The sequence below is a fragment of the Phyllostomus discolor genome, chromosome 3 (assembly GCF_004126475.2).
Source record: "Phyllostomus discolor isolate MPI-MPIP mPhyDis1 chromosome 3, mPhyDis1.pri.v3, whole genome shotgun sequence".
Classification (NCBI taxonomy): Eukaryota; Metazoa; Chordata; class Mammalia; order Chiroptera; family Phyllostomidae; genus Phyllostomus; species Phyllostomus discolor.
In genome coordinates this window covers 105,422,924-105,446,315 of record NC_040905.2, presented here as the reverse complement: position 1 = coordinate 105,446,315, position 23,392 = coordinate 105,422,924, and the positions used below count along the sequence as shown (strand labels likewise).

General features: G+C 47.1%; 1 protein-coding gene across 11 annotated transcripts in view; it reads left to right on the top strand.

The window, feature by feature from the left end:
• CLEC16A (C-type lectin domain containing 16A) overlaps positions 1 to 23,392 on the top strand; it is a 220,710-nt gene that overhangs the window by 156,398 nt on the left and 40,920 nt on the right. For all 11 annotated transcript variants that reach the window (XM_028507807.2, XM_028507839.2, XM_028507847.2 and 8 more), the window contains 3 exons: positions 8,735 to 8,886; positions 11,110 to 11,314; positions 13,037 to 13,204. In XM_028507807.2, the coding sequence (XP_028363608.1) occupies positions 8,735 to 8,886; positions 11,110 to 11,314; positions 13,037 to 13,204 (525 nt within the window). The remainder of the gene's footprint in view (positions 1 to 8,734; positions 8,887 to 11,109; positions 11,315 to 13,036; positions 13,205 to 23,392) is intronic.

Below are 23,392 nucleotides of genomic sequence, written 5' to 3'. Positions count from 1 at the left end.
TGGTCTGGAAGCTCTGTGAGGGCAGGGGCTCCGCCCCTCTGTGCTGCTGGAAGGGGCCACCAGGTGCCTGGTGAAGTAGGAACCTAGCCAAGGGCAGCCCAGGAGCACTCAGGGTGGCTTCACACCGTCAGCCACCTGGGATCAAAACCCCTGGGGCCTGCCTGTTGAGAGCTTGGGTCATGTGACTGCCCCCCTGTCAGAACCAGCCAACCGCAACATTGAGGGTGTCCCCATCTCTGAGGCAAACAAGACCCAGTCCTCCCTCTGGTCCCATCCAGAAGACTAGAACCCAGGTTACAGCTCAGGATGGTGTGACAGTCACATGTTCGCTCTGGCTTCAGACCTCACCGCTTACCAGTTATATCCTTGGGGAAGTTACTTAACGTCCCTCAGCATGTGTCCTCTGGAATCCGTGAATCCACCTCCTAGGATCCCAGAACATGTCCAGTGGGAGCTAAGCACCAGGCACACAGCAGCATTTCATAAGGGGTGGTCTTGGTGTCAGCAGCAGTCACAACCCTCAGCCCTCAGTCTTTCAGTAAGTGGCTTCAGAGAACCGAAGGCCCAAATGGCTCAGGATCCCCACAGGACAGTCAGTGATCCCATTGGCTTAGCTCACCCTGCAAGGGCCCGTACGCCTCTGCCGCCACTGCCGTCTTTCTCACTGATGCCTGGCACACCTGCAGATCAGGGAACACAAACCCAGCCTGCTCTTGGATGCAAGGAGAGGTGGGGACCGCACGTTCCTTGCAAAAGGAGCCGTGTGCCTTCTGCTTACAAAGGAAATCCTGGTCTCCTATCAGCTGTAAAGTCTCCCTGTGGGCCTGGTATCTTGGAATCCCACCCAGGGTGAGCCTGCCTGACCTCTGATGAACAACACGTACCTGAAAGACAAGGTTGAGAGGTCGTGTTTACAGAGTTGCTAATCTGAACTCCACCTGTGGTAGTATTCCAGCAGTTGGCCCTAAAGCCCATGGTATTGGATTTCAAAGCACCGGAACTCTGCTGAGTTTGAAACCTCACTGTAATGATAAAGACTTCATTCTAAATGTGTGTGGAGTCACCAATGCCAAGAATTAAATTATGGTATTGGCACCCATATTTTATTATGAAGGAATCATTTAAATATAGCAAAAGTCAGTCAGCCCCAGTTATTGCCCAGTTATGAGCTACACTGTCAGAGGGAGCTATAGAGGAAGGCTGCAGCCCAGGGGCTGAAAGGACAGCTGGTCAAGAGAAGTCCTGTGCCTCAAAATGGGAGGACCAGAAGACATGAGCATTCTTCCCTCCAGGGGCAAATACTTCTGCCCCTGCCACTGCCCAGGCCCCATCCCGGGGGTACAACAGTGAATGAGACAGGTCAGGGTAATGCCTTCTTGGGACTTGTATCTAGATAGGGAGCAGGCCTCAGCCAGGAAGGAGGGGGTGAGTGGGATAATTGGAGACTGGCTGGCATTGGGGCGCAGTAGGAGCTAAGATGAGTGTGTATGGGGGAGAGTGACTGTGTGGGTGGGGCAACCACAGATGAGGGGTTGGGAGGGGATGGGGTAAGTCTGTATAACTCACTGCCCATGACCCTGCAGGAGTTCTGAGGAACAACCAAAAACCATGATTCATTCTCTCCCTCTCTAGAGCCTTGCTTAGTCTCCAGCCTGCATTCAGAAAGCATGACTTCATCTCAAGCAGAAGGGTCTGACGAGAGAACCATGGCTCTGAAAAGTCAGGGCACTTGTAAGCAGTAACCGGTGCTGACAAAGACCGCATAGCCTGTGTTGATGGTGCCCATCAGGCACGCCACTGGGCATAGTCTCCGGCTGCTCTCAAATTCCCTGGACAGTCCGCAAAAGTTAGGTTTTAGCAAGGGCTAGGTTTTAGTGTTACGTGTGAGGAGCCTGAGGTTCAGGGAGGGAGGCGGCTTGTCTAGGGCCACACAGTGAGTAATGGCACAGCTGGAATTTGAACCCAGGTCTCCACGGCTCCAAAGCCCAAGATACTCTTACCAGGCCAGGTTGCTTTGATTCTGGACTTCAAAGTAAAGTGTCTCTTTACCTTGCTTTTTCCTCTTCTCCTCCTCTTTCCCAGCATCTTAAACTTTTGTTAGAAAATGACTATACTCCTTTTTCTTCATTCTACTAAACACTGCAAGACCTTTTGCACATCCGAAATAGCCAGCCCTTAGCTGTTTGTTCAGGCCCCTCTTCCACAGTCTGGTGTGTAGCCCCTTGGTGGTGCTGAAAGAATTTTAGAATTTTAGGTGTGACTGGTGGATACAGCACTAAATTACAATAAATCACTGTTGAAATTCTTTATTTCTGGGTAACAAACCATCTTAAAATTTAGTGACTTAAAACAACCGCAGTCATTCATTTTGCTCATAGGCCTATAATCTGCCCAGGGCTCAGTGGGACTAGCTCCTCTCGCTCTGCTCCACACAGCACCTGCTGGAATGGCTCAGCTGGGGACTAGAGGGCCAGTCAGTGGGGGGGCTGGCAAGCTGGGTCTGGCTGTTGGCCTGGGGTGTTGGCTTTTCTTGGGGTGCACCACAGCTGCTTGAGCTTGCCTCAGAAATCACGTGGGATTACTCACACTGTACTCTGTTGCTCTAGGCACTCATAGAGTCCCACTTACATTCAAGGAGAAAAGACATAGACCCCACCACCCAATAGAAAGACAGTCAGAGTCACACTGTAAGAAGAGTTTATAGGGTAGGAGATGTTGCTGGGGCTATCTTTGCAAAGTATAGCCCATAAGAAAACCCATTTCAGTGTCCCTCTGGTCCTTTTTATTACATCAAGGAGAAAGTCTCAGGTTGGCACTAGTTTGGCCTAGAACTTTACTAACTCTTGGGTCTCCCTTTTTATCCAAAGAGCAATCTTTAGGCTGTTAAGTTAATCAAATTGTCTTCTAATTCTATTTTCATGGTCACTTTATTACAAGGACTTCCAGTTTTCTGTTCATGTCAATGATATGAAGCTTTCTTTTGAAATTTATTTTAGTAAAACTTTGTGAGCACTTTCAAGAGAAAAATTAAGCACAAATTCTGTGCTGCTATATTACTCTCACATGCATAGATGAATAAGAATGTCTGGACAGCTGGGGAGCTGTTAAATCACCTGTCCCTGTAGAGGGAAACTGTGTGGCTCTGACAAAGAGTGAGGAGGGTCTCTGGGCTGATGGGTCACCAAGACTCCTGGTTAAGTGGCAAAAGTACATTGCAGAGGGTGTGACGTTCCAGCATTTATGAAAGACAAGGTGGAGAGAATGGAGCTACACACGCACTCTGAAATGTATGATGGATGGAAAACAAATCTGTGCAGTGGTTGCCTCTGGGAAGCACAGGGACACTTAGTATCCACTGAAAAAAAAAATTATAGCTTTTTAAAGGGGAACATATGAAAATGTTATCTATTCAAAGAGATTGATAAGTTTAACATTTTCAAATAAAATAAAATGTCAAATATCCCCTTTTAAATAAATGAAACAAAGTGCCTGGGAGTGGGAGGGACACATCACCTCTCCCTGGACCAAGCTGGGAGGCACGCTGCACCTTTGTGGTCCTGGGTGCAGTGGAGACGCCTGTCATCTCACCTGCTCTGCCTGGAGGGTGCCCAGATGGAAACTTGGTCTATGCGCTGTTCGGGGTCCCTGCTCCCAGCACCACTGCCAGCTGCCGAGTGCCTTGCGGCAGTGCCAGGCCTTGTTCTGTGAGGTGTGGTTCCCTAGTCCTGCACCTGACACCTACGTGTTTGTTGAACCGGGTGCCACAGTTCCTCAGCTCACACCTGGCTAGATTGAAAATGTGCACACCTGTGTACCAAGAGGTGCTGTGGGAGAGCCCTCTGCTTGCCATCACCCTTTCAAGATGATCGTCACCACCTTGGGAATCAGGCAGAGCCAGGTGGCAGACAGTGTGACCTGCTGCTGCTTTCTCCCAGGCCGGGCCCCAGGAGGACCTGAAGCCCTTTGTGTCTGAGTATGGAAAGAGGTCACTATTCTCTTTATTTGATCTTAAATACACAATTAATATGCCTCTTTTCCCTTTAAAAAATCAGAACATTGTATAATAACCAAAATGACCTTGACCCTGCACCCTGAATCCCACCTCCCCCACCCCAACAGGTTTCACTGTGCACCTGCCAGACTTTTTTTTTTAAGATTCTATTTATTTGTTTTTAGAGGGGAAGGGAAGGAAAAAGGGAGGGAGAGGAACATCAATGTGTGGTTGCCTCTCATGTGTCCCCCACTGGGTACCTGGCCTGCACCCCAGGCATGCACCCTGACTGGGAACTGAACCAGCAACCCCTTGCTTTGCAGGCTGGCACTCAATCCACTGAGCCACACCAGCTGAGGTGCCTGCCAGACATTTTCTTAAATTTTTCTTTCACATCCACATACTTTGAACCTATATAAAATACACAGTTTCATTTTGTGTGGTTGATTTTACATGAATTGTGCTACACTGCATGTGTCATGCTGCAAATTGCTTTTTCCACTCAACAGTATGTTCTTGAAATAGCTAGAGATCTAACTCGTTCCATGCCATATGGCTTTGCACTGAATGAATGTACACATTTGTTTTCCTGCTTTCCTGTTACTGGGCATTACAGGCCCAAATTCTGCCATCAATGTTCTCGTTCGTGTCTCTTGGCCCATGAGTGTGTTTCTTTTGGGAACTTACCAATTGCAGGGTCATATGTTGTGAAACTTTCAGTTTTAATAAATAATGCTAATTTGCCCTTCATAGCTAATTTGGCTATGTTAATTGGTTCTCCTACTAGCAGCACTTGAGAATGTCAGTTTTTCTTTGTCCTCACCAATACCTGATATCATCAGACACCTTTGTTTTTGCCAGTCTGATGGATGGCAGATGGTATCTTGTTTGAATCTGTTTCCTGATTTCTCCGAGGGAGAGCACCTTCATGTGTGTTTAGTGGTTGTCCCCATTCTCTTGTCTATGAATGACCTGTGGGAGCCCTTCACATTACCTGCTTTATTCATCTTTTGCCTCTTAGAGATACTTTGCAAATATTTCCCCTAGTCTGTTTATTATACACAAAATTATAAAGTCACTTGTTATACATGAGTTAAATTTTAATGGAACCCTGGCTGCTGAATTGAACTCTGTCCTACAAACCAAAAGGTCACCAGTTTGATTCCCAGTCAGGACGCAAGCCTGGGTTGCAGGCCAGGTCCCTGGTTGGGGGCATGCAAGAGGCAACTAATAGATGTTTCTCTATCACATCGATGTTTCTCTCCCTTTCTCCCTCCCTTCCCCTCTCTCTAAAAATAAATAAAAAAATTCTAAAAAAATAATGGAGTTAGTTTATCAATCTTATATTTATTCATTTGTATATACTGATTCTTATTTCTTTTTAAAGAAATCCTTTCCTTCCCCTGAGGTCATATTGATGGTCTCCTCTTATGTTGTCTTCTGACAATTTTCTGTAATTTTTTAAAAAATAGAGTCCTGAGCCTCATCACTTTCGAAGTGAGGTTGATGAGAGAAGGACCTGGAAGGTTTAGATGGGCAGTGAGATTTGGGCTGTGCCAGTGTGTGGATGACCTGTCACCTACACCGTCCTCCCTGGCTACAGGCCACTCCTGAGAGGCAGACAGGGAGGCTCACGAGGCCATCATGTACCCTGACGTACCCTGCCATAGTCACCTGCCTCCAGGTCCTTCCAGGTGCCCACATCCCCACCACCCTGCCCCGGTACCTCAGCCGCCGGCATGGCCCCCCAGCTCAGAGCGGCATTCACAGGTGCCTGCATGAAGGACAGACTGTGGGTAGAATTGGGTTCCATTCAGCAGCTCTCTGTCCTGTGTCCTCCTTCACCCAAGACATCATGGCCATTCAAAGGTTATCCGACAGCCCCTGTCCCCTAGGACAGAGCAGCCATGGGCCGAAGTGGTCAAGGATTTCCCTAAAATGACACTCAAGAGGCCCACAGATGAGTCCCACAACCAGCATCCTCTTGATCTTTCTGTAGGATGGCTGCCCTTCTCTTTTGTCCTTGGAAGTCCCTGTGTTTCTCCTAACTGCCCCGCAGTTCTGAAAAGGCAGGCCCCCTCCCTCTCAGAGCTGTCCTCTCATGGTGACAGATGCTTTTAGTTTTCTCATGAAATCTCTCACAGGGCTTTGATGTCTCAATTGCATTGCCGAAAGTTGTTCCGCTTTGGGGTTTAGTTCTTCCTTTTTTTTTCTTTGTGGCAGAGGTGGTAGGCCTTTTTTCCCCTGAAGCCCCTGAGGCTGCTGGGCTTTGTGAGGGGGTTGCCTGCTGAGAAACCCCACTGTCATCGACACACCCACCGACAGCACAACAGCACAGCAAGCCTGTGTCTGTGCCTGCTTTCCCCGGGCACACCCTTTGTGAGTGTAGAAAGAAAGAGGGCAGAGTCGCACTGTTTGGAGGGGGAGGGGAAGAGAGAAAAAGGAAAAAGGAAAGGAAAAGCACCCTATATTCATTTAGTTTTGTTTTCTATTTTTAAAAAATGAAAGATTCCCATTGAGGAACAATGTCTTAAGTATTGAGTAAAGAAAATAAGCCGTACCTACCACAAAGAAAATGTTGATAAGAATGAAAATGATGACTTACACTTCTGATAATATAGAAGACTATCTAGATGTCTTCCAGTATGGAACTAGAAATTCTGGATAAAATAATTTTTAGAAATCTTTTAGTACTTGCCTGGACTATTGGGGAAGTGAGGGAGATTCTTGCCCTAGATGGTAAGAAAGTACAGTCCAGACAGTTAAGCTTGTCTGGCACTGGTGTTTCCCACAGGGCACCTGGCTGGCTGTCCTAGGTGGTTCATTCACTGTGAAGCATAGACGGAAACACAGGTCTGGAAAAGCCAAGAAGGTGGATTGGAAAGCATTCATCGCCAAGAAGACAGAATCCTAGATAGATTATGCTCTCAGAGGGTTATACTGAAGTGTGCATGGGGAGGGGGTGCCTGAGAAAGAGAGGAGAAATTTATCTATCATTCCTTAGAACTGAATGAAAAGTAAAAATGGGGGGGGGGGGGGACCTTGGCGAGTACCTGAGCCCGGGTTTGTTAGCACACGTGTGTGGGGTCAGGATGTATACACCTGTGCTTCCTCTACTACCCCACCACCAGTAAGTTTAAGCTGAATATTAGGTTACAGCGCCACAATAGGACTTAATCAGGGTGAACGAAATCTTCTACAACTGGGATGTGATTATGCACAACTGTAAATTACTAAAATTCCACTTAAAATGGGTGGATTTTAGCCTGGCTGAGTGGTTCAGTCGGTTGGAGTGTCATCCCATATGACAGTGTCCACCTTTTGTCATCCCAAAAGTTGCAGTTGGATCCCCAGCCTGGGCGCTACAAGAAGCAACCATTGATGTTCTCTCTCACACCGATCTCTCTCTCTCCCCCCCTCGCCCTCCCTCCCCTCTCCACCCCCAAACCAATAAACATATCCTTGGATGAGGATTTTTTTAAAAATGGGTGGATTTTATGATATAAAATTATACCTGCAAGTGGTTTGTGGAAAAAAAAAAACACCTACCATTCTTATAATCAGAGACTTCTTTTAAGTTTCAGTATATCTCTCTGCACTTGTATTTCTTTGTAGAGATATCTTTTAACCCACCAAAATTATAGTAAGAATGCTTTCATTCTCTTTTTCATTTAAAATTTTAATGTCTTTTCCAATGTCACTACAATTATTGGTAAATAGGATTTTTAACTTGGGTTTTTAATATGTATTACAAGTGTACATCTTGAATACATTCTCATTTTAAGATAATTTCAAGCAAAACTGTTGTATATAGAGCAAAAATTAAAGTTCTCTCTCCAACCACACACACTCCTACCCCCTGTTCTCACTTCCCTCCCCATAGGTAACCACTGTTCACAGTTTGGTTAAACATAAGTTTTAAATGGGTATATAATTTTCCATGTGATGGGGAAAAATCATACTCAAAATGTTCCCTTATTTGGGGGCATTTTGGTTGTTTCCTGGTTTGGCTATTTCTTTTATGACATGTAGTAGAGGATTCCATTGGAGGTAACTCAAAGCGGGCCGTAGGATTTAATGATCCTGGCTGTTCCATTGTCATCAGAATAGGCACTGAATTAGACATGGGAGATAACTTTCAAGTAAGAGAAGGGGTCCAGCATACGCCGAGGACCCCATGCTAAATTTCTTACCTGTCCTCATTTACTGCACCAAACATCTGCAAAAGAGGACATTTTTCCCACTTACAGATGGAAAATCGTGGCCCAGAGGGGCAAGTCCCTTGCCCAGGATCACACACCATCTAGTGCAGAGCTCAGCTGCACATTGCCTGACACCAACTTGAGGGCTTGGTGGTTCTGTAACCTAGCAGAGGACTCTTCCTTTGTCATCTTCACTTAATTTAGGCAAACACCATCACAGTGTAAACTTCCAGCAGTCTGCAAGGAAGCATTGAAATGTTACTGAGATTCTCGATTTGTTTGCTTTTTAGCTACAGTTTAAACACCTAATGTGCAGTAAACATTGAGCTAATGCTTTATGTACTTTATGTCAGGCCTCACAGATAGAACTTTGAGAGGGATAGGCATCATCCCCATTTTTCAAATGAGAAATCTGAAGCCCAGAGAGGTAAATACAGTTGCCCAGTGTGACTCAGAGGAGGGACTCGGGTTCAGGCATGTGTGTCTCCAGCAGGCTGGTGAAGCCAGACTGTGCCTCATGGTGCCGTCTCCTTCCTTCCAGACAACAGCGACCTGATCGCGTGCACAGTGGTCACCAAGGATGGCGGCATGGTCCAGCGATTCCTGGCTGTCGATATTTATCAGATGAGTTTGGTGGAACCCGACGTGTCCAGGCTTGGCTGGGGAGTGGTCAAGTTTGCGGGCCTTCTGCAGGTATGACGGCCAAGAACTCCAGAGGCTGTTCTCCATCGACTGTACAGACACACATGAGTATCATCTTTACAGTTAATTTCTAATGACACTAAGACCACACAGACGGATTATTATTGAAAAAAATGAAACTAGCTTACAGGTACAGGTCAAGTTCTCTTTGACTCAAACACAGTTCTTACACTCCACTTCTCCCATTATCAATACTCCTTCCAGATCTGCTCTTTGCCAAATACATACATAAATATAACTACCTCACTGTTTTTTAAAATTGTGTACATGTACATGAGAGAGGGTGTGTGTATTTTTTATAGTGTCACATTGGATGTAATCTAAACTTTGCTTTTTTCACTCAACATATATCTTGAAGAGCTAACCACATTAGTGTATGCGGACTTGCTGGGTTTTTTGTTGTTGTTTATTGCTGCCTGACTATACCAGGGAAGGGTATGCCAGTACCCTGTGGTTGCTTCTAGCTTTTTGCCTTTACAAACAGTGCTGCTGTGGACTGAATCGTCCTTACTTCCTCGTGCACTTGGGCAGGTGCCAGGAAGTTGGGATATGCCTGTTTTCAGTGCTCATAGACACCGCCAGATTCCTGTCTAACATGATTGTTGCCGCTGGCAGTGTGTAACAGTTCCTTTGTCCTTGCCCCTCTCTCCAGCAGAGCTGGGCTCAAAATTGCCAAAAGCCAAGTTGAGGCTTGGATTTTCTCAGTGTTTGTCTGTATGGTAGGTGACTAATGCCAGTTGCTTGATTGAATGAAGCACACCAGAAGAGCTGAAAACAGCTTTCTAGCTCACACCTCCGTCAGCCCCCAGTCCCTGAATGTCCAGTAAACTCTCACGGGCCTGAGGCTTGCCCTGCTCTGAGGCGGTCTTCTCCCCGCTGGGCAGGCCTGGTTGTTGGCAAGGCTTGCTCAGGCGGACCCACATCCGCCTCTCCACAACGTGGCCTGCTGGCAGCGTGCCACTCTCCAAGAGAACCACCCACGTGTTTGAAGGTGCTGTGGCAACCTTTTCCCTAATCTCCTCTTTTTCAAGATCTTTCCATTTAAGAAACATCTTTTACCAAGGGTGATGTCAGAAACAACTATATGAAGAATCTTTTATTTATAAAAGGACTTCCATGGAAGTGGTTGTCCATTAGGTGACTTAGTGCTTCTTATTTATCTAGGCTTATGATCAATTTCCTATAGAATTTAGTGTTAGGAAAGTGTTTTTCTCCCTCGAAGGATTAATATGTGTCCTTTACCAGACAATGAAAGCCATATAAACCTTTTTCTTTTGGTTGTCTTCCGATAGCCACTATTTGTCAGGCCTTTCCTCTACGCCATCATCCTCGTTTTAAATGTGTAGTTTCTCACCTGGTCCCTGTGCAGCATCGCCGTGCGGGTGTTGTTCCAAAGAGCCTGGGCTGGGTTGAATGCCTGTGAACAGCAGCCACCTCAATGAGCCTTTTTCAACATTTTTCCTGCCTCCTATTCATGTCTGACATTCACGTCTACCTCCTGTCTCAGGCTTTTATCTTAAATCACCTCCAACCTTTGTGGAAAGCAAATTCTGTACATGAAATCCATTTTGATGTTTTAGATTGAATTTATCTGTATTATACTTGCTATATATGAGTTCCTTCTCTGGTTTTCAAATGTAGTTTTCTTCAGATGCCTACTAAGTGAACCTCTCTTCTCTTTTTCAGAGTTAGCTTTTTCCTTTAATAACTAGGAAATTTTCAGAGACATATAAATGGGTGCTAATGATGCCCCCTCCTTCAGAGAAACAAGGAAGAAATTGGTTTGTAGATGGGTCAGCATAAGCTCATGCCAGACGGCATAGAAATTTTGGTTATCACTGGCTTCTTGGAAGTGAGAATTTTGGAGCTGGACTGGTGGGTTTCCCATGGCCCCTTGAAAAGGCTGGTGTACCCCTTTGTTCGCCGGCTCACTCAAGTCCTCTTGTGGACGATGCCTCTACCACAACCAGCATCACTCCTTTGGAGTGCTCAGTGCCTCCTGTGCTGTCTGCTCCTGCTAGGCCTCGTCTGGGTTGTGTCCATCCTTGACTGTCTTAGGCTTGGGAAGCTGATAGTCTCCCTCAGAGCAAAAGCAAAGTCAAAATTGGGTGGGGGTGGGGGTCTCTTGTAGATGAGACATGGATCCCACAGCTTCTGAGCAGTCATCCTTCTCCTGAACCTAATGAACCATTTCTTTCATCTCTTCCCTTGCAGGACATGCAGGTGACTGGCGTGGAGGATGACAGCCGTGCCCTGAATATCACCATCCACAAGCCTGCATCCAGCCCCCACTCCAAGCCTTTCCCCATCCTCCAGGCTACCTTCGTCTTCTCAGACCACATCCGCTGCATCATTGCCAAGCAGCGCCTGGCTAAGGGCCGCATTCAGGCAAGACGCATGAAGATGCAGAGGATAGCTGGTGAGTGTTTGGTCCCAGTGCAGTGTCCTCTGAGCCCTCGGGGACAGAAGCAGCCACAGGGCTGTCAGTGTGGTGGTCACGTTGACCTTGAGAACCGCCCTAACTGCTCTCAAGGAGGACACATATGGTCCAGGAATTAATTGTGTTTTGGTGAGGGAATGGAGAATCTGCACAGAATTTCCCACTTCCTAAGTACTTGATTTGCAGAGAGTTTCTAGGGTTGCATGGAAGAGAAGGTGAGCTCCCCCAGCCAGGGAAGGGAAGAGACTGCGCACGGACAGGCATCAGTGTGGACAGCCGTTCTCTCTCCTGCACGTAGCTGTTCTCCAGCTTCAATGTTTATAAATGCTTTGATGTTCCTCTACCACCTTTGATTCTTAAAGTAACCCTTGAGATGAGTGGGGCCTGTTCTGCCCATTTTTTAGAAGAATAAACCGAAGTTCGGTGACTTGCCCAGCATCACACAGGCAGCCAGTTGGAAGAACCCAAATGCAGAACTTCATGCTGTAAAGCCCATTCCTTCCCAGCTGTTATGAGAGGCCACCCTGCTTGCTGAGGGGCCAGGACCCAGCCCCGAAATCAGAAGTCATTTCCCATTTCACAGGGATTCTGGAGAATTTGGGAGGATGCCTTATGCTGCCCAGTGTCTGGAAGGCCCCAGCTTTCTTAGAAGTAAAGGCACTGAGATAAGGGCATTCCATTCATCAGGACGGAAGCACAGCATTTTTCTTGGGGAAATGGCATCTTGTCAAGTACTAAAATTATAGTCTTTCTCAAGACACCAGTGCCTTTCAGTTCCAGTGCTAATGTGCATTCTGGTATGGTCTCTGGGGGCTTTCCAGCCCACTGAGGGGGGGAGGGGAAGAAGAGCTTTCTCTACTTAAAAATACCTAGAGGGCAGGGTTTCTGGATGTTGTGGATTCTGTTACTCCCTGCATATGCCCCGTCCATGTGTGCAGGCCTGCATTCCGTGTAGTGCTCGTCGTCGTTCTCACTTAGCCAAAACTTGGCCTACAAAATCATTACAGAAGCACTTTGTAATGTGCAAAGTGACGTAAATCATTCAGCCCTTTCTTTCAAGATTTATTTTCGGAGGGTTTTTTTTTTATGTAAAGCAATTTCTCACAGCTGGCATGAAGGCTAAATATTTCACTTGAAAATTGAGAATTATGCCATAAAGTGACTGTGAGAACTAACGCCTTGGGTATTTTCTTCTATTGATTTTTTTAAAGCCCCTTGAAATTGCTATATCATGAGATTTGTTTATGGGAGAGAGCAACCGTGACAGATAAACACACACTCATAAATACACACATACACATGGGTGTATCTTCTCTCTTGCATGCTTTCCCCCAGGAACACATGTATGTGAACTTTCAGGGCAGAATTGGCCCCATTTCAGACCCCTGGAGTCTGAAACTGGACCTCAGGCTACGCCTTGGCCTTGTGTGTGCAGAAACCAGGAAGCCTACGTGAAACCTGGCCCCGCATCCCTTTCTGACCCTTCTCCAGGCACCAGCTGTGTGTTGAGACTCAGGCAGGACCAGTAGTGTCGCTCTGGTTTCCCCAGCCTCAGGCTGCCAGTTGCCTGCTTAGGCCTCACCCGAGGGATCTGCCTGGCAGGGCCACAGCCACTCCGGCGAAAACCACCCTGCCCAAAGTCTCAGGGCCTACATTTTTGTCCCAGGCACTGAGCATGACCACAGGTTTGTTTGAACACAGCCCTCCTAGACCTTCCGATCCAGCCAACCACTGAAGTCCTCGGATTTGGACTCGGCTCCTCCACTTCCTCCCAGCACCTGCCTTTCCGATTCTACGACCAGTGCCGCCGAGGCAGCAGCGACCCCACAGTGCAGCGCTCTGTGTTCGCGTCTGTGGACAAGGTGCCAGGTGAGCCGGCCCCGCCCTGTGCCACCACCTGTCCCCCCGCTGGGGGGCCCAGGGCTTCCCCTCTGTGGAGTCTGTGTAAACTTCTTCTCCCTTCTCAGAAACCTAGCCATTTGGAAGCACCAGATAAATTTCTTAGAATTTATCAAAGTGTAGCACAAAATTAAACACAAGCCACAGACAAAAATCTTGGCTTTCTCTTCGGTGTTCTGCTGCCTGACTTTGGTTTTCCAGAGATTTCTTGGGACTGTGGAAGGACTTCTCAGAATTAAGAAAAAAGTTTCTTGGAAATTTCTTGGAAACACTTAGATGATTAGTAATGAGGTTGTGGAAGAGTAATTTCCTTTTTCGTGTAGGATGACTAGAAAGAGATAGTGTGTGTGGTTCCTGCCGTAACCCCCTAAAGAACTGAGACTTCAGAAGAAGGGCCCACTGCCCACGGAGCGGCTGCCAGTGTCTCCTATCTGGGAGCCTCTCTAACCACTTTCAACAAAGCTCATCTGTAACCCCGTCCTCCCCTCTCCCAACGAGGAAACATGAATAGAAAGTCCAAGGTCGGCTTAATGAGAGCAGAAAGAACTGCTCCAGAAGGATGGGCTCTCCCCTTCCTGTGCTGACACTTCATATTTAAGTAAATCCATATGCACCCCCAGCCCTCGAAAGAGCCTTGCTCTTCATTGCAGAACTTCTGAAGCAGGCCCTTGCGCCCCCCACAACTTAATCTCCTCGCAGTTAGGGTTTTGAACTGCAGTTGTAAATGTTGCAAAATGTTTTCAGAAGCAGTTAGAGATTTAAGAACAAAATGAAGCCATAAGAACCTGTCCAAAATCAAGGCCTTGTTCCGCTCCCCCACCCATTGATTTATTCCGTTTTCATTCTTTGATTTGCTTAATTCATTTTAGAAATATATATACTATAATCTTGTGGTATTTGAAAATCCAAACAGGATATGATAAAAATGAAAAATAAGTCTAACTGGCCCTAAAGTAACCACTTTTAACTATTTCTTGCATATCCTTTCAGAAATGTTTCTTTATATGTCACATACATATCTTTGCTTATCTGTTTTTACACTGAGGCTATCAACATACATGATTCTGCACTCGTCCATTTTTACTTGATAGGGCAGTGTTGCATGTTAGCACATATAAATTGACTCCATGCTCATTAACTGTTGGTATTTTATGATATGGAGGGACCCAATAAATCTTTTATAACATTTGGCATTGATGGCCGTTTGGGCCGTTTCCAGTGTTTAGCTCTTCCAGCGTCACTGTGCACATCCTTGAGGGATCTGCGCAAATCTCACATGTCTGGGGGGTAAATTCCCAGCAGTGAATGTGCCGTCAAAGGTGGGGAGGTTTATCTTGATATGTGCAATCCCACCATGCACTGTGGAAAAGTACACCAGTTCAAGTTTCCACCCAAGCCAGGGACTGGTCTCATTCTTAAAACCAGTCTGAGGCTCCGAGACTGATTGTAGCACTGCCTGCTTTCACCTATGAAATGTGCAATGTGAACATTCTCCGGTCCGTTTCGTGTTCTGTAGAGACGGTCGCTAAGTTAATATAAATGGTGACCATGAGTCTAGGTTAACTAAATACGCATCCGCCTGGTAAAAAAATCAGCCCTTCCTTCCTTCTTTCCTTCCACCCTTCCTCTTTTTTTATGCACAGTTGTAATTTTATTTTAAATTTATAAGCACCACTTTGTGATTTTTATTGATATATAATTGACATGTAATATTAGTTTAGAAATAATTTCTTTAGGGTCATTGGGGCTTCTTTCAGCTGGGAATCTAATGGGTTAAGGAGAAAAGCTCAAGCCTTATTTCTGCTCCATCCTTTTTGAAACAAGGCAAGTGTAAATAAATAGAGCCAAATGTCACATTCTTCAGTATTTGCATAAGCATCTCCCTGTTTGCAGTAGGCTTTACAGTGACTTACTGCTTGCTTCTGCAGCCCACCCTGGGCTGCAGGGTTGCTTTGCAGCCATCCAGTGCTGGGGTGTGGCCATGCCTACAGTGGCATGCTTGACATGGGGGCTGGCCCGGCTAGGATGCCCAGTGTCCTGTTGCTGGTCCCAGGGTCAGGGTATGTGAGGTTGCCCAGTTGGAACTAGGACAGTCCAAGATGGTTGCTTGAAGGCAGCCATACACCCTTCAGCTGTGTCTGTCCCCTGGAAGTGCCACTCAGGTGTGGGCTGGGATGGGGACATTCTCACAGATGTGCTTCCCAGGTCAACTGTTCTGGGCCCTTGGCTAGAGAGGCCTCGCATGCCTCCTGCCTTGGTCTGGGCTGGAGATGTGACCTAAAGAGCAAGCTGAAACCATTGAGAGTCAGTATCATTCAGAGAGAGGGAGGGGAGCTCTCCCTGGCCCCCACTGGCCTCAGCATCTGCTACCTCAGTAGTCAGCCCCACAGCCACCCAAGCATCTCAGAATCATCCAAATTCTGCTCTTCCCTCTCCCACACTCACTGGCCTACTCTGCTTATAGAATATATTACACTTTTTCTCCCCTTCCTGGCCCCAGTGTCTCTCCCTAGGTCATGGCAACAACATCCTCAATGTTGTCTGGCTGTTAGTCTCATCCCCTCCCTCCCACTCAACTGGTGGGATCTTTCTAGAAGAGAAATCAGATCACACCACACTCCTGCCTGCAACCCTCCGATAGCTTCCAGTTGCTCTTAGAACACAGTCCAGTTCTTTCACTGATCCTGTGTGATCTATGAGATTGGCCCTCAGACACAGCTCCCCAACCGCATGGGCGTACCGGCCCCGACTGCTGCTCTAAGTCAGCATTTGCCAACATTTTGGCCTCAGCACCCACTTATACTCTTTTAAAAAGTATTGAGGGACCCAAAGAACTTTGGTTTATATGGATTATATTTATTGACATTGCAGGATTGGAAATTAAAACTGAGAAATGCTTTAAGTATTTACTTATTTATTTTTAAAAAATAAACCCATCACATGTAAACATAACATGATTTTTATGAGCAGCAACCTTTTTCAAAACAAAAAAAATTAATGTTTTATATTTTTGCAAATGTCTTTAATATCTGGCTTAATAGAAGACAGCTGAATTCTTGTGCCTGCTTCTGCTTCCTATCTGTTGTGATAGCATACATTATGTGACCTCTGGAAAACTCTTCTGTATACTCCTGGGAGAATGAAAATAAAAGAAAAATGCTGTCTTGTTATTTTTTTTAAAGATTTTATTTATTTATTTTTTAGAGAGGGGAAGGGAGGGAGAAAGAGAGGGAGAGAAACATCAGTGTGTGGTTGTCTCTCACACACCCACTACTGGGGACCTGGCCCAAAACCCAGGCATGTGCCCTGACTGGGAATCAAACTGGTGACCCTTTAGTTTGCAGGCCAGCCCTCAGTCCCCTGAGTCACACCAGCCAGGGCAGTCTTGTTATTTTTATGAAAGTAGCTCTGACTCCGAGAGACCCCCCAGAGTTCTCCAGGCCATTCTTTGAGAACCACTGCTCTAAGCATGGTTCTCACACCCCCTCTCCTGCCTCAGGACCTTTGCATCAGATGTTGTTCTCCAGACCTGCCTCCTATTTAGTACTCAGGTCTCAGTTTCCTCAAAGAGGTCTTTTCTGATCACTTACCCCCAAAAGGTTACCCCCTCCCCTCCATCACATTAACCTGGCTTATTTTCTCTGTCTCCCTTGGTCTCTTACCTGGCCAACATATCTGTGTACCTGACCGTGCTCTTTCTCCACCACGGAGAATGTCACTTCCATGGCAACCTGGTCTATCCTGCTCCCACTGTGTGTTGGCACATGGTGCTGTGCCTTCATTTACTAGTTGTTGAATGAAGAATGAGCACAGTCTTGGAGCATTTCCCACCTAGTACCTTCTCTCTGAGTGAACACCAAGAAGAAGAGGAAATTTCCTGAGTCCCTAGATGTTGGATGGTTTAGTCTGTGGCACTTTGACACAGGAACATGAGGGAACCCAGACCTCAGATAATAAGCATCATTCTTATGCTTAATTTCTATCACCAAAGTAAGCAAGATGTGCATCCCAGGAGGGCAGATGCACTGGATGGTATATTTGGGTCAGTTGCACATTTACTGAATTTCTTTGGCCTCATATTTCTTAGAGCTTTTCAAAAGCCAAAGAGTGGGCTGGGGGCAGCCCTTGTTTGGCCTCTGGTGCTGTGGCCTCACAGCTGCCATCCAGGCCTATGAGCCCAGTGGTATTGCTGTGTCCCTTGGCACAGGCTGCACTGTCGCAGGCCCCCAGGCAGAGTGGGGTCCTCACGCTGACCACCCGCCTCGGGGTGCCTGCTGGAGGAGCTATCGCTGTCATGACACAGCTTCCAGTTCTATCTGCGGGCCCAAGTAATTGCCATAGAGCAGTTTCTCTCCCCTTTAGAAGCTATAAGTGATTATATTTGATGAAAATATACCTTTCATTTCCTTGGAAGAGATATTAAAGTAGAACATAAATCAGTGCTAATAGACAACTAGCCACTTTGGTATATTTTTCTTCTTCCATTTGGCTTGGGAAGAAATCACAAACTCTGTTTATTGGCCGGTTTTATGTCGATGGCCCTTGCCCTCACAGAACATCAGGCTCCAAGAGAGCAGAGGCTTGTGTGTGTGCCTGGCCTAGGAGGTGGGGTCAGTGGTGACCACGTGTTGGGGTGGGCAGGCAGGACTGGCTCTAGACTCTGGCTCTGGGCACAGTTCTCCACAGGTAGAGACCTCAAGGATCTGTCCCCACCGACCCAAGGTGACAGCTGATTGCCAGAAACTGCCTGTGGGGGAGGGGGCTGGGTTGATTTCCAAACAAGCCCACCAGGGCCATCGCTCCATGAACACTGAGTGGACCCGCAGACCCCGGGGCAGAAGCAGCTCCTCAGAAGCTACTCTGGTCACAGGACCAGTCTCTGGCCTCCCAGAGCAGCCTCCTCAACTCCCACTCCTGGGCTCCTTCTGGCCAAGGGCTGCTCCCAGGTGTTCTCCCTGGGCAGAACACCACAGCCTCTCCTGTTTGGGTCCTCCCCAGGCTCTTCCTAGTTCTTATCTAAACAGAAGGGCTCTACAGCCCAGAGGACATCACAGGGTTTGAGTGGGACAGCCAGGCAGGTTGACCCCACTGACCCTCACTGATGGGGGCTTAATGGCATGGCCAAAGAAGTGAACCTTTCCCCGCCCTTGTTTATCACCAACCTTTTAGCTCCAATGACAGTGCTTAAAATCCTCCGCCACCTGTCCCCAGCCCCACTCTGTGGCCCACTGACCTGTGCCGTGCTGCCCTGCCCCCTACCCACTATTCGCTCCTCTCTCTTCTCCTTCCTGGGCTCTCTTTGCATAATACAAGCCAGCGTTTCAGTTGCACCAGCATCTCAACTGCACCAGCTTTGTGTCTGCACCTCATAAGAGCAAACTCATCCCATTTAGGACCTCTGTCCTCATGCTTCCCTCTGGCTGGACCCCTCTGGGCTGGTTCCTTCTCAGCATTCAGGGCTCTGCTCAGATATCTCTTTGGGGGCCTCCCTGAGGGCCCCGCCCACTCCCCAAGTCCCTTTCTGTACAGCAGCTGGTTTATTTTTTTAATTGGCATGAGATTCACATAACCTAAAACTGTTTGAGAGTATACAATTAAGTGCCATTTAGTAAGTTCACAATCTTGTGCACCATCCCTTCTGCTAGTTCCAAAATATTTTCATCACCCCCTGATAAAACCCCATACCCATTAAACAGTCACTCCCCATTCCCTCTTTCCCCTTTCCTCTGTCAACCACTAATCTGCCTTCTGTCCCTGTGGCTTTATCTATTCTGGATATTTCATGTAGGTCATACAACACGTGGCTTTTTGTGTCTGGCTTCTTCCACATAGCACCATGATTTCAAGGTTTATCCAAATTGTAGCAGAAATCAGAGCTTCATTCCTTTTCATGGCTGAATAATATTGCATGGTGTGGATGTGCCACATTTAGTTCATCCATTCTTCTACCCATTGATGGCCATTGGGTTGATTCTACATTTTGACAAATGTGAATAGTGCTACTATGAGTGTGTGTATACAAATTTTTGAGTACCTGTTTTCAGTTCTTTGGGGTGTCTACCTAGGAGTAGAATTGCAGGGTCAAATGGTAATGTAACTTTTTGAGGACCTGTTTTCTCATGGTCTTCAGAGCCCTTACCATGAGTGAAGTTACCCTGTTTGTCTTTCTCTCTGCCTCATTGCCCTGCACCAGCATGGAAGGCACTGGGGGCCCTGGTCCTCCTGCTCTTGACTGCTAACAGTGAGAGAGCAGTGCTGAGTGACTATCCATGGCAGGTGGAAACAAGGATTGGGAGATAGAGGCGGGGCTGGATGACTTGTTCAGTGTCCCAGATTGTAAACCCCTGCAGCAGGGGTGGTACTGTCTTGCTTACTCCTGGATCTGGCACCTGCACCAGTCGGTGGTGGTTCAGGGTGCCAGCTGCAGAGTAGGACTTTCTCCCATGGGGGCCAAGATCTGCTTTACTCACTTCTTGTCCCAGCTTCTTGTCCAACTGAGTTCATGGCGCCATCTGCCTCTGGGCAAACATTTAAATCCTTGAGCACAAGAGGAAAGCTGTGCTTTCCACAGGTGTTATCTTTCTCAAAGGTAAGCAAACCCGCCCTATCAGTCACTGACCCAGAACACTTAATAGTTCTGTGGAAAGACAGCACAATTCCAGAGCCAGCTTTTGACAGCTGAGTAACTGAAGAAAAATGCAAAAGATTACAGTGTGCCTGGAGCCAGCTGAGCTGACCACAAAGCCTCGGACTGACATCTAAAAAAAGATGGGTTGGGGGAATCAATGTTTAATTCATAGACCTCGGTTCTGACTTCACCCCTTGGGATAACACACTAGGTGTTAGTGTCATCTCTTGGCCGTGTTTCCCAGAAACTAATTTTTTAGGCCTATTCTTTTTCTTGTTTCCAATTATAAAATTGGAGTCAATTATCTCCTTCCAGCTCCCCAAGTCAAAAAACACGATTTCTTTAGTCACACAGGAAGGAGAGCCCACCTGCCACCTTCCCCCAGTCTACCTACTCCCTGTTAAACCCCTCCTACCCCTCTGCTCCCTGGTCAGAGACTCCAGCCACTGTGGGGTCAGTTACAAAAACTTGAGGACTTTTTTTTTTTAAGTGAAATGTATTGAGCTGGGGAGTGGAGTATCTGATTCCAGGTCCTTCTTTACATGCAAAAAAGGACAATAGTAAAATCTTTCTTCTGAGCAAGGCTTTAAACTCAGGTCTGCCTGGTCAGACCCTGATCCCCTACCACCATGCCCTTTAATTCCTGACTAACTTGTGACACATCTGAAGTGAGTTCTCACTACCTAAGGCCTCACTGGTATCAGGCAAAACCATGTTGTCGGCTCCAGCCTGACATGTGTCAGACAGAAAAGTCATCTATTTCTGGAAGTGCGGGGTGTAGTTTGACCGGAATAATTAGCTGTGCCAGGTGCTTTGTATGTATTCATTCTATTCTCTGAACAGCTCTGGAAGCTGGTATCAGTTGCTGATAAGAGTCTGAGGCTCAGATCAAGGCCAGAGAGCTCACACGAGGCCAGCTGAGATCCGTGCCTCCACTTTCTGCCTCTAAATCCCATTTGCTCCAAGATTGACACTGGTCATGGCTGAGCAGCTTCACACAGTGGTTCTGCCACTTGTCTCTGCGTGTCCGAGGTTGACAGGACAGGCCCTTTTTAGAGAGCGGACACTCAGGGTAGCCTGGTCATACACAAAGCACTCTCCTTTCCTCTGTATGCCACACTCACACATTGTATGCCACACTCACACATTGCCAAGCCTATGTCCAGTGAATCATGGACAGACCTACAAAGCAGTGATACCCAAAGACAGTTTTTTCCCACACCCACCACTTCCAAACCAGGTTGGACGTCATGGTCATGCAAAGGTCACTCCTCATGTTCCTGGCCAATCATGAACAAAAAGCAGGAACGAGACTTCGATATCCTTCCTGAGCAAAAAAAAGTGGTATTTCAGCTCCTTTCAAGGCTTTCTAGCAATTGTCTGTAAGAGATCAGCCTTCAAGTGGTTGGGTGGGGGTTGCGGAGACCAGATTTCACTCAAAACTCAGCCCTGAGCTGAATCAATGGGTCCCTGCTTGCCAGACCTCTTCTCTGAACTCCCAACTAAGAATCGAAGAGAGAGCCTGAGGACTTTGAGCACACTGCCTGGGAAGGAGCCTCATTCCTGAGTCAAGGCCCCCAAAGCCACTTTCCCAATAGAGGCTCCAACACTTATGTCTGAGGAGCCATCACCTTGTAAAATATAGCACACAGCAGGCTGAGCCAGCCATCAAGCTCCAGACAGCTTTTCCTGGAGGGTGGAGGCAGGGGGGGAGAAAGAGTTCCAAAGAATTCAGTGTTGCCTCACTTCCCAGGGTCATTCATTCTCCACCCCAGACTGCTGAAGTGACTGTATGCCTTCCAGTGTGTCAGAGAGCAGGGAACACTCCCTGGGTCCCTCACGGAGAGGAGCGTGGAGAGCTGTGCAGGAGGCTGTGGGAAGAGACCAAAACCCTAGCTTCACTCTGCCATTGGACCTTGGATACACCTTGGAATGTTCTGTAGGCTCAGGCGGGTCCCTGCAGGGCAGCCTCACCGCAGCACCATAAGGGCAGGCACTTGCCAGAGCAAGTAAGCACGGCTGACCCTGTCTCGGAGAAGGCAGCTTCCATCAGTTCTCATCTCTGAACTTCATAGAATCGGTCAAGCACATTTATGGCAGAACAATTGGAAAAGATAGAAAAGCACTAAATCTCATACCCTAAGGTATCCATAAAGTAAACCCCAGTGTTCTTTATCAGTGTTCTTTCTGTTCATCCCTTGGGGGGTTCTTTTCTCAGCAGCAGAGTGTTTGCCCAGGTGAGAGAGAGTCAGCAAAAGGAGATGGCTTAGCACCACCCTGGAGCACACAGTCCTGTTCAAGGCCTGGCTCCACTTAATACTTGTTACATGGCCTTGGGCCAGTTAGTTTACCCCTCTGGGCCTGTTTACCCGTATAAAAAATAACATAACAATGTCAGTGCACTTAACACTACTGAACTGTAGTAAAACATAGTTAATGTGGTAAATCCTAGGTGTATTTCACCACAATTTTTTATGCAGGGATGAAGATGTCACCCACCTCAGTAGGTTGTCATGAGCATACAGCAAATACATTCACTTAGGTGCCCAGAAGGGTTCCTCACACGTGTGCAGCAGGCAATAAAGGTTGGCAGAACCCAGTATTTTTTGTTATCATTAGGGCTGATCCAGGGATCCCAAATTATAGGTTCCCTGACTATACATTAAATAAGTTTGCACAACCAAAGTTAATAATCCAGTAGTCCCACCTAGTATAAATAACAGACCCTGAAGTTGTACAGATTTGCTCATTTCAGAAGAGCCTTCTTTGGGTGTTGATAAAACACCTGGGCCGAATTAGCCTCCTGCAGAAGGGCCATGAGGATTCTGACTCTGGTTTGCCTGAGGTTCCACAGCTCCTAGGGGCAGGGCTGGGGCCAAAAAAGAACAGACATCTGTTGCCTGCAGCCCAGCCCAGCCCAGCAGACACCTGCTCACCCAAGACATGAACTGCCATCATTTTCTCCACATCTGCCTGCTCTGGGCACTTCCCACTGCAACTTATAATAGCCCCAAGAGGCCAGTGCCATTCCCCAGTCTACAGACCAAGAAACCTGAGCTCCGAGAGGGGGAGCACCTGGCCTGGTGCCACACAGCTCACAGGTGGCCAGCCTGGCATTTGCACCAGGCCACGCATTCTACTTCCCACTTCATGAGCCATGGTGTCTCCTCCAGTCCTGAAGATCATTCCGTGACAGAACACCACAAATGATTGCCATATTCCATTTCATGTGCAAAACAGGAACTCGGAAACCAGCAGAGAACAGTCCTGTGTTCCGTGGATGAAAGTTTCTGCAGCTAAAGGAAAAGTCCATTAAATTATTTGAAGAAACTTTCTGAGCCTTTTTCCATTGATGTTTTTTTGTTGTTGCTGCTGAGTCATTTATTTTATCAACTGCAAGTTCTCATTAGCAGATAAGTGTTAACAAATGCCAAGGATTGACGACTCATTTGTGGGGTAAAACCCAAAAACAGAAAACTCTAGACATTAATTTTATCTCTGAATTAGAAAAAGACCACCTTGATTTAATT